This window comes from Stomoxys calcitrans, chromosome 3 (genome assembly GCF_963082655.1).
Source record: "Stomoxys calcitrans chromosome 3, idStoCalc2.1, whole genome shotgun sequence".
Lineage (NCBI taxonomy): Eukaryota > Metazoa > Arthropoda > Insecta > Diptera > Muscidae > Stomoxys > Stomoxys calcitrans.
Window position 1 is genome coordinate 81,180,773 of NC_081554.1, and position 14,507 is coordinate 81,195,279.

General features: G+C 40.1%; 3 protein-coding genes across 3 annotated transcripts; 1 reads left to right on the top strand and 2 right to left on the bottom strand.

Moving 5' to 3' along the window:
- Window positions 1–385: 385 nt before the first annotated feature.
- Window positions 386–1,030, top strand: LOC106084927 (adult cuticle protein 1-like). Its single transcript, XM_013248896.2, has 2 exons — window positions 386–463; window positions 523–1,030. Exons 1-2 carry the CDS (start codon window positions 458–460, stop codon window positions 829–831), a joined length of 315 nt encoding a protein of 104 aa, XP_013104350.1. The 5' UTR covers window positions 386–457; the 3' UTR covers window positions 832–1,030.
- Window positions 1,031–6,259: 5,229 nt separating this feature from the next.
- On the bottom strand, window positions 6,260–6,946 carry LOC106084937 (adult cuticle protein 1). Its single transcript, XM_013248906.2, has 2 exons — window positions 6,802–6,946; window positions 6,260–6,740 (listed from the first exon to the last, which is right to left on the bottom strand). The coding sequence occupies exons 1-2, from the start codon at window positions 6,805–6,807 to the stop codon at window positions 6,375–6,377; spliced, it is 372 nt and encodes a 123-aa protein (XP_013104360.2). The 5' UTR covers window positions 6,808–6,946; the 3' UTR covers window positions 6,260–6,374.
- A 6,112-nt stretch (window positions 6,947–13,058) lies between these two features.
- LOC106084931 (adult cuticle protein 1) lies at window positions 13,059–13,965 on the bottom strand. Its single transcript, XM_013248899.2, has 2 exons — window positions 13,856–13,965; window positions 13,059–13,786 (listed from the first exon to the last, which is right to left on the bottom strand). The coding sequence occupies exons 1-2, from the start codon at window positions 13,859–13,861 to the stop codon at window positions 13,280–13,282; spliced, it is 513 nt and encodes a 170-aa protein (XP_013104353.2). The 5' UTR covers window positions 13,862–13,965; the 3' UTR covers window positions 13,059–13,279.
- Window positions 13,966–14,507: the final 542 nt, after the last annotated feature.

Sequence of the window (14,507 nt, forward strand, 5' to 3'; positions counted from 1 at the left end):
GTGTCACTTCTCACTTCTTAATGAAGAGTTATCCCTTTTTTTTCCTTGACTAAAGATTTTTCTTGTAATCATCATTACGAAAAGTTGTAGAATTGCGAAATTTAGAGTATTAAAACTCTTATGTTAGTGATTATATGGCTACTGTTGGAACTCATTTGGTATGGAATGACCCATATATGCATGCCAACGTAAAATGTGACAAAACACATGTGTAATTGAAAAATAAGAACACCTTGGCCTGTAAAAGTGCTCTATTTCTGCATTTTCTTTGGGTTTTAGCAAAGAAACTCTTTGGAAAACAGTTTCCATGTCGAGAGTCATTCGCAAGTTTGGATTTTCTCTGTTCTAGTTTTCGTATAAAAATGCAAAATGTTCCGTGTTTGAAATCAGAACAGAACTCAAGTTCAATCAAACAGCATCAGTTTACAATCTCTGTAATAATCCAACAAACAACACCATGAAAGTTAGTTTTGTCAATTAATTTTAAAGCAAACTATTTTAAAACAAAACCCTTTCTTTCAGTTCGTTTTTGCCGTTTTGTTCACTTTGGCCCTTGCTTTGGGTGTCCAATCCTCATTCCTGCCCTGGGGAGTTCCCCAAGTTGTGGGTGGTGGTCTCTCATACACCGCCGTAGGTGGTCCCTGGTCTCCATGGGCTCCCTGGGGTGCCCCATGGGCTGCTCCTAGTGTTGCTGTCGCTGCCCCTGTACTTGGAGCTGGCCCTGGCACTTATGTTGCCAAAACCCGCGGTGCTGTCCACACTGCTCCCTTGGATGGACATCTTCAATCTGTTGCCAATGTCAATGTGGCTCCTGCTCCTGGTACCCTTTAAACAATCGCTGCTGCAAAACATACCCATCACTGCCAATGGAAGATACGTTTTTAAGATTATCTGAATTTACAGGGAGCATTCCAACAACATTCATCTTGCACTTCATTTTTTGTATTATTCCTGCACATCAATCCTTAACTCCAAGTTCTGTTCTATCACACGATTGTTACTGAATAAAGCAACTACTTTGTAAAGAGTCGAGGGAAGAATATTTTTTTCAATGGCACAGCAAAGTAAAATTCTATAGAATCTATAATGGAGAAGGATCTAACAAACCAAGAAGTAGGAAAACTGGGCAGTTTAAAGAAAATGGAGAACCGGGCTTTTAAAAACTTACCATAATTCATCACATATAGCATAACGGATAGATATTGTTGAACGAGCATGCTGATGTAAGAACTAGCAGAATTTGTAAAGCTAATTGTTCATCTGAGTATATTTCTGTAGCGGAGTTTGACATACCATGATCCCCGAAAAATCAGGTTTCGAAGTGGGTATTAAAAAATTAAACAATCAAATCAGATCCTTGAATAGAATTCTGGCCGAGATGTATTTAAAAGGCGAATAATAACAATAATTACATCACATGATTTACTCGATGATAAGAGGTTGTTAACAATCCGAACAAATCCTTTTACATCAGTCTTTTCTATGGCCATGTCCGAGAAACAGAAGGCAACGGTGAATATACTACTACTAAATTTCCCATGAACTTTCAATTATGGAACAGGGGATACTTCTCTCATATCAAGTACTTGAAATCAGAACAGAACTCAAGTTCAATCAAATAGCATCAGTATACAATCTCTGTAATAATCCAACGAATAACACTATGAAAGTTTGTTTTTCAATCAATTTTAAAGTAAGTCGGAAACTAGTAACCCTATCACATGATTTACTCGATGATAAGAGGTTGTCCACAATCCGAATAAATTCTTTTACATCAGTCTTTTCTATGCCCATGTCCGAGAGACAGAAGGCAACGGCAAATATACTACTACTAAAATTGTCATGAACATTCCATTATGGAACAGGGGATACTTCTCTCATATCAATGAGTGCAGTACGACTAAAGTTTAAGCTAAACGACCTCCTTTTTTATGCCGAATCCGAACGGCGTACCGCATGGCAACACCACTTGTTGGAGAAGTATTAACATGGCAGGATACCTCACAAATGTAGCCAGCATTAGTAAGAGGAGAATTTATCGCGGATATATGTATGAGCACGTAGAGACAAGATATGAGTGATGCCCAGATAAAAAATCCAAAATATGAAGAGCTAATAGACTGTGCAGCAATAAAAATCATGGTGGATGTTGCAGCGAAAGTTTGTTTTGGCGTACAAGAAAGTTTGATCTGACACAGCAAGGAAGCTGGACGTAGGAAAGCTCCAATCGCAACAGCAACATTACTTGACTGAACTAAACAAGGATTTTGAAAGGTATAACAGAACTCACTGTCCCAAATTTCAGAAAATTTGTCGACGGATCGGCCTATATTTGGGGGCTATATCAAGATATAGTTCGACATAGACCATATTCGAACTTAACCTGCTTAAGGACAAAAAAGAATCTGTGCAAAGTTTCAGCTCAATATCTCTATTTTTAAAGACTGTAGCGTGATTTCAACAGACAGACAGACAGATGGACAGACGGACGGACATGGCTAGATCGTCTTAGATTTTTACAATGGTCAAGATTTATATATACTTTATAGGGTTGGAAATGGATATTTCGATGTGTTGCAAACGGAATGACAAAATGAATATACCCCCATCCTTCGGTGGTGGATATAAAAAGTAAAAGCTTGCTTAGTTCGGCCGACCCTCCACCATGGATCGCATTTGTAGAGTTCTTTTCCCGATATCTCTTTTTAAGCCAACAAAAGATAAAAGAAAATAATTGCTATGCTATTGGAGCTTTATCAAGTTATGGTTCGATTTGGACCATAAGACAGGTATATCAAAACATGGACCGATATGGCCCAGTTACTATCTCAATCAACCTTAAGTATTTGTGCAAAATGTCAAGGTCCTAGCTTTACTCCTTTGAAAGTTAACGCGCTTTCGACAGACGGACGGACGGACATGGTTAGATCGACTGTCATAACGATCAAGAACATATATACAATACTTTATGGGGTCTAAGACGAATATTTCGATGAGTTGCAAACAGAATGACGAAATGGTGGAGGGTATAAAAATAGCATACAAAAATTTTTTCAGTAGATTTTTGTGCTTAAAACATTTTGTTAGCTGATTTAGCTGGCCGAAATGTTTGCTAATACAGCAGCCCTATATTTGCAGTAATGTCTGCTTTCCCATTTTCAGCAGACAAAAACTGCTGTTTTAGCAACCATTTTTGCTGTTTCGAATAATAAATTTGGTTGAGTGAAGATATTATCCTATATAGCCCACCTTCGAACTTAACCTGCCAATGTTCAAAAATGTTTCATGTTTCAAAAATGTTTTTATGAATATGCGCACAGTGGTCTGTATCGGATTTAAAGTTCTTTCTTTTTTCTGTGGGTACATTGATAATATGCAGCACTTCCCAAGTACATTCTTTTGCCAATATTTCTAGATCTTTAAAATTCGGTATGTGTCCTTTCAAACTACAGTGGGAAGCAAATGCAGTCTTTTGCTCTTTTGTTTTGTTGATTGCTTTCTGATCGGATATGTGTCCCAATTTTCACACGTTCAATTTGGACTTCGTAGTGGCAACATATACACTGTTTCATAAATTGTTTTGTTTTCTCTCCCCCCTTTTTTGATTTTAAACGTACATTAATTTTTCACATTCAATCCTCTGGTATTCATTCTACGCATTATCCCACAAATAAAAATTATGGAAAACGGACTACAAATGAAGATTTGGCAGACTGAACAATTTTTCGAAATACCGAGGTGAGCATCTAAGGGGCTTTGCCAAAAGGCGCGCGGACTACATAGAGCCTTGCGATTTTGCGCTTCTTCTCGAAAGCATCTCAATTCTAACCATTCAAAACTTCAGAGTTATCCCTACCCGTTGTCAAATGGAAGTTTTTATACCATCCACCATAGGATAGGTATACTAATTTCGTCATTCTGTTTGTAACTACTCGAAATATTCGTCTGAGACCCCATTAAGTATATATATTCTTGAACGTCGTAACATTTTATGTCGATCTAGCCATGTCCGTCCGTCCGTCCGTCTATCTGTCGAAAGCACGCTAACTTTCGAAGGAGTAAAGCTAGCCGCTTGAAATCTTGCACAAGTACTTCTTATTAGCTTAGGTCGGTTGGGATTGTAAACGGGCCAAATCGGTCCATGTTTTGATATAGCTGCCCTATAAACCGATCTTGGGTCTTGACTTCTTGAGCCTCTAGAGGGCGCAATTCTCGTCCGACTTGACTGCACGTAGTGTTTTGGTATCACTTTCAACAACTGTGCTAAGAATGGTTCAAATCGGTTCATAACCTGATGTATCTGCCATATAAACCGATCTTGGGTCTTGCCTTCATGAGCTGTTAGAAGTCGCAATTCTTATCCGATTTGGCTGTAATTTTGCACGTGGTGTTTTAGTATCACTTGCAACATTTGAGCGAAGTTTAGTCCAAATCGGCCCATAACCTGGTATAAAGGTGCCATATTAACAGATCTTGGATCTTTACTTATTGAGCCGCTAGAGGGCGCTTCTTCGCAACCGATTTGGCTAAAATATTGGATGAGGTGTTTTGATATGACTTCCAAAAACTGTGATAAGCATGGCGCAAATTGGTACATAACTTGATATAGCTGTCGTATAAACTGATCTGGGATCTTGACTTCTTGAGCCTCTAGAAAGCGCAATTCTCATCCGATTTGGCACAATTATTGTACAACAGCTTCTCCCATGGCCTTCAACATACATGTGCAATATGGTCTGAATCGATCTATAGATTGATACAGCTCCCATATAAACCGATCTCCCGATTTTGCTACTTAAGTCCCGAATCGGAATATAACTTGAAATAGCTCCTCCTCCGTCCTTATTCATTATTTTTTGTTTGCCTAAAAAGAGATACTGCGCAAAGATTTCGATAGATGCGGTCCATGGTGGAGGGTATATAAGATTTTTTACTTTTTTTTATACCCATCACCGAAGGAGGGGGTATATTAATTTTGTGATTCATTTTGCAACACATCGAAATATGTATTTTCGATCCTACAAAGTTTATATATTCTTGATCAGCGTAAAAATCTAAGACGACCTAGCCATGTCCGTCCGTCTGTCTGTTGAAATCACGCTATAGCCTTAAAAATACAGATATTAAGCTGAAACTTTGCACAGATTCTTTTTTTTTTTGTCCATAAGCAGGTTTTGTTCGAAGATGGGCTATAGCGGACTATATCTTGATATAGCCCCCATATAGACCGATCTGCCGATTTAGCGTCTTAAGCGTCTTTATTATCCGATTTTGCTGAAATTTGGGACAGTGAGTTGTGTTTGGCCATTCAACATCCTTCTATAATTTGCCCCAGATCGGTTCAGATTTAGATATAGATGCCATATAGACTGATCTCTTGATTTAAGGTCTTGGGCATTTATTGTCCGATTTTGGCAAAATTTGGGACAGTGAGTTGTGTTAGGTCCCTCGACACACCTCTTTAATTTGGCTCAGATCGGTCGAGATTTGAATATAGCTGCCATATAGACCGATCCTCCGATCTAGGGTCTAAGGCCCATAAAAGCCACATTTATTATCCGATTTCGCCGAAATTTTGGGACAGTGAGTTGTGTTAGTTCCCTCGACATCTTTCGTCAATTTGGCTCAGATCGGTCCAGATTTGGATATAGCTGCCATATAGACCGATCTCTCGGTTTTAGGTTTCGGGCCCACAAAAGGCGCATTTATTGTCCGATGTCGCCGAAATTTGGGACAGTGGGTTGTGTTGGACCCTACGACATCGTTCTTCAATTTGGCTCAAATCGGTCCAAATTTTAATATAGCTGTCATATAGACCGATCTCTCGATTTAATGTTTTGGGCCCATAAAAGGCGCATTTATAATTTGATTTGACACAGTGACTTATGTTAGGCTTTTCGACATCCATGTTGTATACGGTTCAGATCGGTTTATTTTTAGATATATCTACTAAAAAGACAAATATTTTGGTATACATAATTGAACAATGATTTGTGCTTATTAGTATTTGGTCAGAATCGGATCATATTTCGATATAACTGCTATGGGACATAAGGTGTGCAAGTTTCACCGGATTTTGATGAAAGGTGGTTTATATATATACCCGTGGTGGTGGGTATCCAAAGTTCGGCCCGACCGAACTTAACGCCTTTTTACTTGTTCAACCTAACCTACACAGTATATATTTACCACTCTATTATAAATGTTCTTCGTTTACTCAGTTTTTATTTGATAAAAATAAAATAAATAATGAGGCAAATGATGTAGACGAAGTAAATAAAATCACAGGAATGTTGATGTTTATACACACTTTTTAAAGGTTTCAATTGGTTTCGCATTAAAGTCTTGGTAGATGAACCATTGTAAGGAACCATTTATATGGTACCCGGAGCTGGAGCAACGTTGATACTGGCCACAGAGTTTGTATGGCCAGGCAAGGGAGCAGTATGCACTGCACCACGAGTTTGAGCCACATAAGAACCTTGAACCTCGGGAACAATCACAGGGGCATGTACTGCAACACTGGGTGCTGAGCTATGCACAACAGAGTGGTGTACAAGAGTAGAATGAGGTGCAACATCTACAACAGCATGACCCCACGGAGCCCAAGGCGAATGGACAACAGGTGACGAAACAGCGGAGTATGTAAGACCGTCGCCAACAACTTCAGTCACCCAAGGAATAACTGAGGACTGAGTGCCCAGAATAAAGGCCGAAGTGAACAAGATGGTAGCCAAGAACTGAAAGGGTATTACAAAACCGTTAGCGTTTTCAGGTATATTTATTCTTATTTAAGCTTACCTTCATTTTGATTATTTTGAGTTGGTTTAAACGTTTTGATAAAAGTTGTTAGAAAACTAAACTGATTATTGAAATGCAGTTTCTATTCTGATTTCATTTCACAGAATTTTGAGATTTTTATACTATTATCCGCATAATTGAAACAAGGAAGTACGGAGGTGACAAACAACTATGCGAGTAAAAATGAAAGTGCATATTGATCTTTCATAAACTGGCGTTGAGTTTCCAACAAAGAAGGTAGCAAAGTTATATTGAATTTACCCGTAAACCGGTCATTGGCACTTTGTTTGAATATAAGCCTATCAACAATGGTCAGTCGTTACACAATGTTGTCTTAATTATAATTGGTATTGGCTTAACAGTGGCAGAGGTATAAGGTTACGTTAAGTTTTTGGGGCAGTATACCATCAGACTCGCTTAGACATTTTCGTCCATTGTGATACCACAGAAACAGGAGAAGGAAGATGCCTTCTAATTCCTACCGTTGAACCATCCAAATCGCTTTAAAAAGCTCAACAACTTCCGCAAAATCTGACAAATTCTCATAGAAATGAGAACCTACAGTGGAATTTCTTCTGCTTTCCAGTGCGGGGCGCATACACAGTAGATATTCCATAGTCTCCTCTTCATCGACGTTCTCACAGTTTCTGCAAAAGTCGTTACTTGAAACCTTTAGTCTTTTAGCATGTTTTGCGATCATCAGCGAACTTTCATGACGGATACAATGACTTCCGTTCTAGCCAACGGCAAGTCTTAATTGGGCCACATAATTTTGAAGCGTCCCTAAGCCGCACTTTGTAACCATCTGTCATTTTTTGCGATTCGGTCCTCATCCTAAAAACCCAGCTTACATGTCGCTAGAGTCTTATTCTCAGATTTCAGTACCCTGGAATGTGTCCGATTGTTCCTAGTCTTCCAATCTCGTGTGATTTTCAGCCCATCTGAACTGTTCAGCCATCTAGTTAGGAGATCTGCGACAATTGAAAAAGATTTTTGATTTCAACTATATGAGCAGACATTAGTGCCAACCATCGCACAGTGGGATAGAATAGAAAAAAAATTGTAAAAACTATGCCATTTGAGAACGGGCAGAGATAATTAACTAAACTTCTAAATGGTTAGGGCTGAGGTGTTAAAGAGCTGAAGTGCAACATTTCAAAGCCCATCAAAGGCCTCTTTAGCCAGGAGATATACTCTGCTTGTATCAGAATGTCATATATACCTGTGGGATGGAAGGACACGAAGGTCATTTTCATTCCGAAAGCAGGAAAACCCGACCACACGAAGGCGAAAGATTGTCGTCCTATTAGTCTGTCATCCTTCATGCTGAAGACTCTTGAGAGGTTGATAGAAACATATCTTAGGGCAAAGATCCCTGAAGATCGCTATCGCGGCAGCATCATACATATAGTAAAGTTAAATATACTGAAGCAGCCTTTCACGACCTAGTCGGCCACATAGAGGGTTCTCTCGCTGTCAAGGAATATACAATGGTAGCATTTTTTGACATTGAAGGTGCTTTCAATAATGAAAACCCGACGTCAATCACGAAGGAGTTGAAGTTTCTAGGCATAAACTCTACCATAATAAAGTTAATTAATAACTTACTTACTAAAAGATGCATTACGGCAGGCTTGGGATCTGTGGATCTAAAAAGATGGGTCAGCGGAGGAACTCCTCAAGGAGGTGTAATGTCTCATCTGCTTTGGAATGTAGCCATTAACAATATATTATTGTCTCTGGAAGCAAAAGGCTTAAAATTGGTCGCGTATGCTGATGACGTGACAATTGCGGTTAGGGGAAGTTTCCCAGCACTCTAAGAGATCTTCAGGAAGATCTACATGCAACAGCAAAGTGGGCTACCGAGAGTGGTCTGGGTATAAATGTATAAATCCGTGCAAGACAAAAGTAGTTCTTTTCAGCAGAAGGTACAAGTTGCCTATAGTGGAACCTGTCTCCTTGGGTGGACAGAATGCTCCATTTACAAAAAGCGCAAAATACCAAAGTGTTTTGCTGGACAGGAAATTGAACTTCAAATCCAACATTTTGGAAAGGGCAAGAAAGGTAATTCTTGCCCTATACACCTGCAAGGCTGCAAGGGAGCGATTGGCAAAAGTTGGAGATTTAGACCGCATGTCATACATTGTGTATATACCGCAGTTGTCAGACCTATTATGCTATATGGAGTTGTGGTCTGGTGGACGGCGCTTCAAAAGTCCACCTACTGTTCAATACTTAATCAGATTCCAAATATAGCTTGTTTGTGCATCACAGCCGCACTGAGGACGACACCATCTGGTGCACTGAATTTAATGCTACATCTTATGCCTCTGGACATTGTGGCTAGACAAATTGCAGCGACCACTGCCGTGAGGTTAAGGGAGCTTTCTCTTGGGCATGTGGCGGCTACGGACACTATGTTATCCTTGATACAACATTCGATGTTTCATTCAGTATGGATTGCACCCTACTTGAGCCACTTTTTGATAAAAAGTACTGTACCACTATTCCTGATGGAACCGATTGGAACTACGATATCCCTGACAACAGAAGTTACATCGACTTCCATATGGATGGTTCCAAACTAAACAACCAGGTGAGCTTTGGGGTGTACTCTAAACATTTAGAACTGGCCATATCGAAAAGGCTACCCGACCACTGCAGTGTGTTTCAAGCAAAGATCCTTGCAATTAAGGAAGTGGTGGAATGGATAAGATATAATGCCATTACAGCGATTGGCATTAATATCTTCTCAGACAACCAGGCAGCCATTAAATCCATGGAGAACGTATTTCTGAACACAAAAACCGCAATCAACTGTCACAGATCTCTCAACGAGATGGCTGCACATTTCAAAATGCACCTGGGAATTGTAAAGCAGACGAGCTTGCGAGACTAGGATCTACTCTACACACTCCAGGGATACTGGAATCTGTGGGTATGCCATTAGCGACATGTAAGCTAAGTTTTCAGGACCAGCCCGAAGGTCAACGAATAATAAATAGATGGTCACAAAGAAGGGGCTGTTAGCATTCCAAAACTATATGGCCTAATCTAGACTTGAGGAGGTCTATCGCTTTGTCGTCATTGGCTAGAACAGACATCTCAGTCATTGTGTCCGTCATGGCAGGTAACTGTCTAATCGGAAAAAATGGTGACTGAAGGTTGCCAGCAACGATTTTTTGCAGAAGCTGTGAGGACATCGAAGAAGAAGAGACTTTAGAACACCTTCTGTGGTGTCCCACATTAGTAGTCCCCATTCCCAAAAAAGTCCCAAGAGGACACTTTCACCGCTTTGGGCAATATGGGTATCAAATGAAAGGTATTTAAGAGTAGAGTACGAACTTGGCATTAAAATGTTACCCTAAGTGTTACCCCACCTACAAAAACACCACCCAATAGGACACTTTAACCGCTTTGAGCAATGTGGGTATCAAATGAAAAGTATTTAAAAGTAGAATACAAATCTGACATAAAAATTTATTTTTTTTAGCGTCTGAGAGCCCTCCCAACCCCCCAATACCCGGCAGCAGGACAAATTTACCGATTGAGATAATATGGATATCAAATGGAAGCTATTTAAAGGTAGATAGGTCCAATGCTGATATAAAAATGTATTCCTTGGTGTCTGAGGCGCCTCTCCAACCCCAAAAACCCCTATAACCGATTTGAACAATATGTGTATCAAACTAAAGATATTAGGAATCTGTTATAAGAATTTGGTTCAAGGTGCCTACGGGGCCTCCCCACCCCAAAAAACCCCAAAACGGGCACAAATGTCCAATGTCACAAAATGGGTTTCGAATGAAGGGTCTTTGGGAGTTGACTACGAATCTGGTATACACAATAAGGACAGAGTCTGGGACCGGCCCACCCACTAAATATCCTTCAAAAGGACGTGTAGTTCTATCGGGATAATGTGTCAATTAAAAGAATGGTCTATGACAGTATGTTTCGAATCTAATGTTGGTATAAGGATTCAAGTATCTGGGTCACGTCCTACCGTTCCGAAGGACAATAGATCACGCCAATAAAAGACTCAATTTAATTGTCGTTTGATTCTCAGTCGGAGGGACCGACCATCTCCTCCCAATAAATACAACGCCAAACTATCATGTGGGTGACCGAGAGTATATTGTACTCAAATGAAAGGACGTGTCATTTCAGGTTATGAACCGATTTGAATCATACTTAGCACAGTTGTTGGAAGTCATAATTAAACACCTCATGCAAAGTTTCATTACAATCGGATGTGAATTGCGTACTCTAGAGGCTCAAGAAGTCAAGACCCAAGATCGGTTAGTATGGTAGCTATATCAGGTTATGGACCGATATGGCCCATTTACAATACCAACCGACCTACACTAATAAAAAGTATTTGTGCAAAATTTCAAGCGGCTAGCTTTACTCCTTCGGAAGTTAGCGTGCTTTCGACAAACAGACGAACGGACGGACGGACAGACGGACGGACATGGCTAGTACGACATAAAATGTCGCGACGATCAAGAATATATATACTTTATGGGGTCTCAGACGAATATTTCGAGTAGTTACAAACAGAATGACGAAATTAGTATACCCCCCATCCTATGGTGGAGGGAATAATTAGTGTGAATATGAAAGAGACCCGTAGCCCTGAATATATTGATAGCCTCCTTCAAAATGATTGACATTATGCGGCTCAAGCACGATGCTGATATTACTTCAGGTTCCACCTCTAAACTCCCTTCAAACGGGTCATAGTTGCCTACTAGTGCGATAAATAATAGGTATTTGATAGTAGAAAACGAATTTGATATCCAATTTTGAGGACAAATATTTGGGGGTCGAGTCACTCCATAAAGTGCGTGGGTGGCCGCCCCACCCTGCATACCCCTCAAACTGGACATATTTGTGGATATTATTTTGTGGATATTTTTGGATTATGGCAAATAGGGGCTCAAATTTTATTTCCGGGACGCCTCACCTCATTAACTCCCCCAAAACCACACATATATACCGACTAAAGCGATATGTAGCTCCAATGTGGTTTTTGGGAGTGGAGTATGAATCTGATGTCCACTTTCGGGGCAAAGAGTTTGGCTACTCCAATCCACCATCAAATCCAAGAGAATGAAGTAGATCTAACATCCAAACTTTTATGGGCGGACCCTCCCCTTACCCTATTTCCAAAAACGTCAGATCTCGGAGATGGGTGGGGTGATTTAAGCGAAATTTATTTTGTTTATAATAACTTAAATACAGAAATTTGTATCCTTATTTAGGGTGGGATATCTAGGGGGAGGCCTCACCTCCAAAGCCACCAGACTAATGGAATATAAACCAATAATGAGAATAGGGGACTCAAATGAAAGCTATTTGAGGTCAGAGAACGAATCTGATATATGGGGATCCGCCTCACGCCCAAAAACACCTCAATACCGGACATATTTACCGACCATAGCAATATAAAGCTAAAATGAAAAGTTTTTGGGAGTATAGCACCAATATGATATCCACATTGGTGTGAAATATCTAAAAGGCCGTACCAGCACTCCCAAACAGGATTAATTTCCGGAAGTGACAGTTTATGGCTCAGATAAAATAAGAGAGTGAAAGAAGGTGCAGCGAAGCGGGACCTGTCCAACTAGTAGCTTATAGGTGAAGAAGCTCAGTCCCAGTAGGGCCTATGCTAATTTCGTCATTTCGTTTGTAACACATTGAAATATTCATCTGGGACCCAAAAAAGTATTATACGAGTATTGTTTATCGTCTTTTAAGTCGCTTAGTCATGTCCGTCCGTATGTCCGGTTGTCGAAAGCACACTAACTTTCAAGGGTGTAAAGCTAGGCACTTGCACAGATCCTTCATATTAGTGTAGGTCAGTTGGGATTGTAAAAGGGCCATATCGGTCTATGTTTTGATGTAGCTGCCATATAAACCAATCTTGGAAATTTTGTATGAGAAGTTTTGTTATGATTTTCAATAACTGTGCTAAGTATGGTCTAAATCGGTTAATAACTTAATATAGCTGCCATATAAACCGCTCTTAGATCTTGAAATCTTGAGAATCTAGAGTGCGCAACTATTTCCGATTTGGCTGAAATGTTTGCATGAAGTCTTTTGTTCTGACTAAATCGGTTCACAACCTGATATAACTCCCATATAAACCGAACTCCTGATTTTACTTCTTGAGCCCCTATAGGGACAATCGCAACCAACTGTTTGTGTCATTCTCCACAGGATCACACAAATTTCCATTAAAGACAGTTTCCACATTTACTTTTTTCAGTAATTGCTTTATTTAGAAAAAGAAGAAGTGATAGTCAATGAAAAGATGAAGGAAATAGAAGTAGAAGGAAGTAGAAAAGTGCAAATAAATTAATGGAAAGGTGATGAAAATTGGAATACGTCCTAGTATGGGGGAATGTACGCTGCATTGAAATCTAAAATCTATTTACAAAAATGCATAGCTTCAGTCAATGTTCGAAGAGGAAATCTAATGGGTACCAGGAGCAGGAGCCAAATTGACATTGGCCACAGAGTTGAGATGACCGGCCAAAGGAGCAGTGTGGACAGCACCACGGGTCTTGGCAACATAAGAACCGTGGAAGGCGGGTACCACAACGGGAGCATGTACAGCGGCAGCTACTGGAGCATGGACAACTGGTGCGGCAGCAGCATGAACGGCAACACTGGGGGCAGGATGTACTGGGGCGGCAGCAGCATGAACGGCAACACTAGGTGCTGGGTGTACTGGTGCGGCAGCAGCATGAACAGCAACGCTGGAACCGTGGACAGCCAAAGCGGGGGCGTGTACGGCAACAGCAGGGTGGGGACCAGCAGCTACAACAGCATGACCCCATGGAGCCCAGGGCGAGGCGACCACAGGAGATGACACAGCGGTGTAGGAAAGGCCACCACCAGCCACATGTGAGAACAAAGGAAGCACCGAGGATTGGACACCCAAAGCCAAGGCCAAAGTGAACAAAGCAGCGACAGCGAACTAAAATGAGATAATATCGCCAATATTAAAACCTTTGCCATCCTTCAAGCATTTTACATTAAAACTTACTTTCATTGTGTAAGGAGTTATTAAAAGCAATTAACTGAAATTGTCAGAAAACTAAACTGTGTTTCTAGATTGAACGCAGATTCTATTCTGATTGCATTACACCAGTTTCCATATTTTTATACTAAAAGTGGAGCACTCCACCCTAGCACATAACAAACAAAGCACATTCTAAAAATGTCTTATGCTGGAATTGCATTTTTTTACATTTTACAGAAGCCGGAACTGTTTGCACGAGCATATGGACTGCACTACGTTTCTAATGAAAGTGCAAGTTAAGCTTAGCTCTAGGCAAAGTCTATTTCTATTCATGTTCTAGAGAGTTGGCGATATCTCCATGTAAACAAATAGGAGGTGGATTTCTATGCAGTTACATGGCAAAACGACTGAAAACTTAAATGCATAAATTACCGCACTAAATAGTGCGAAATTTGCTTTATTCTCCACTAAGATAAATAATCTTAAAATTTTAATTAAATATGTATGCCAGCTGAAAAAAGCAGAACCCTAATATTGATCAATTGCAGTGGCATCATAACAAAAAGCGACTCGTTAACGTTAACCAAGAGTTGTAAAACTGGTTCAAAAACGTAACCACGACGTCGAAATTGCATCATCGAGCATTCTGTTATAAAATTGCACATTTATTTAACCA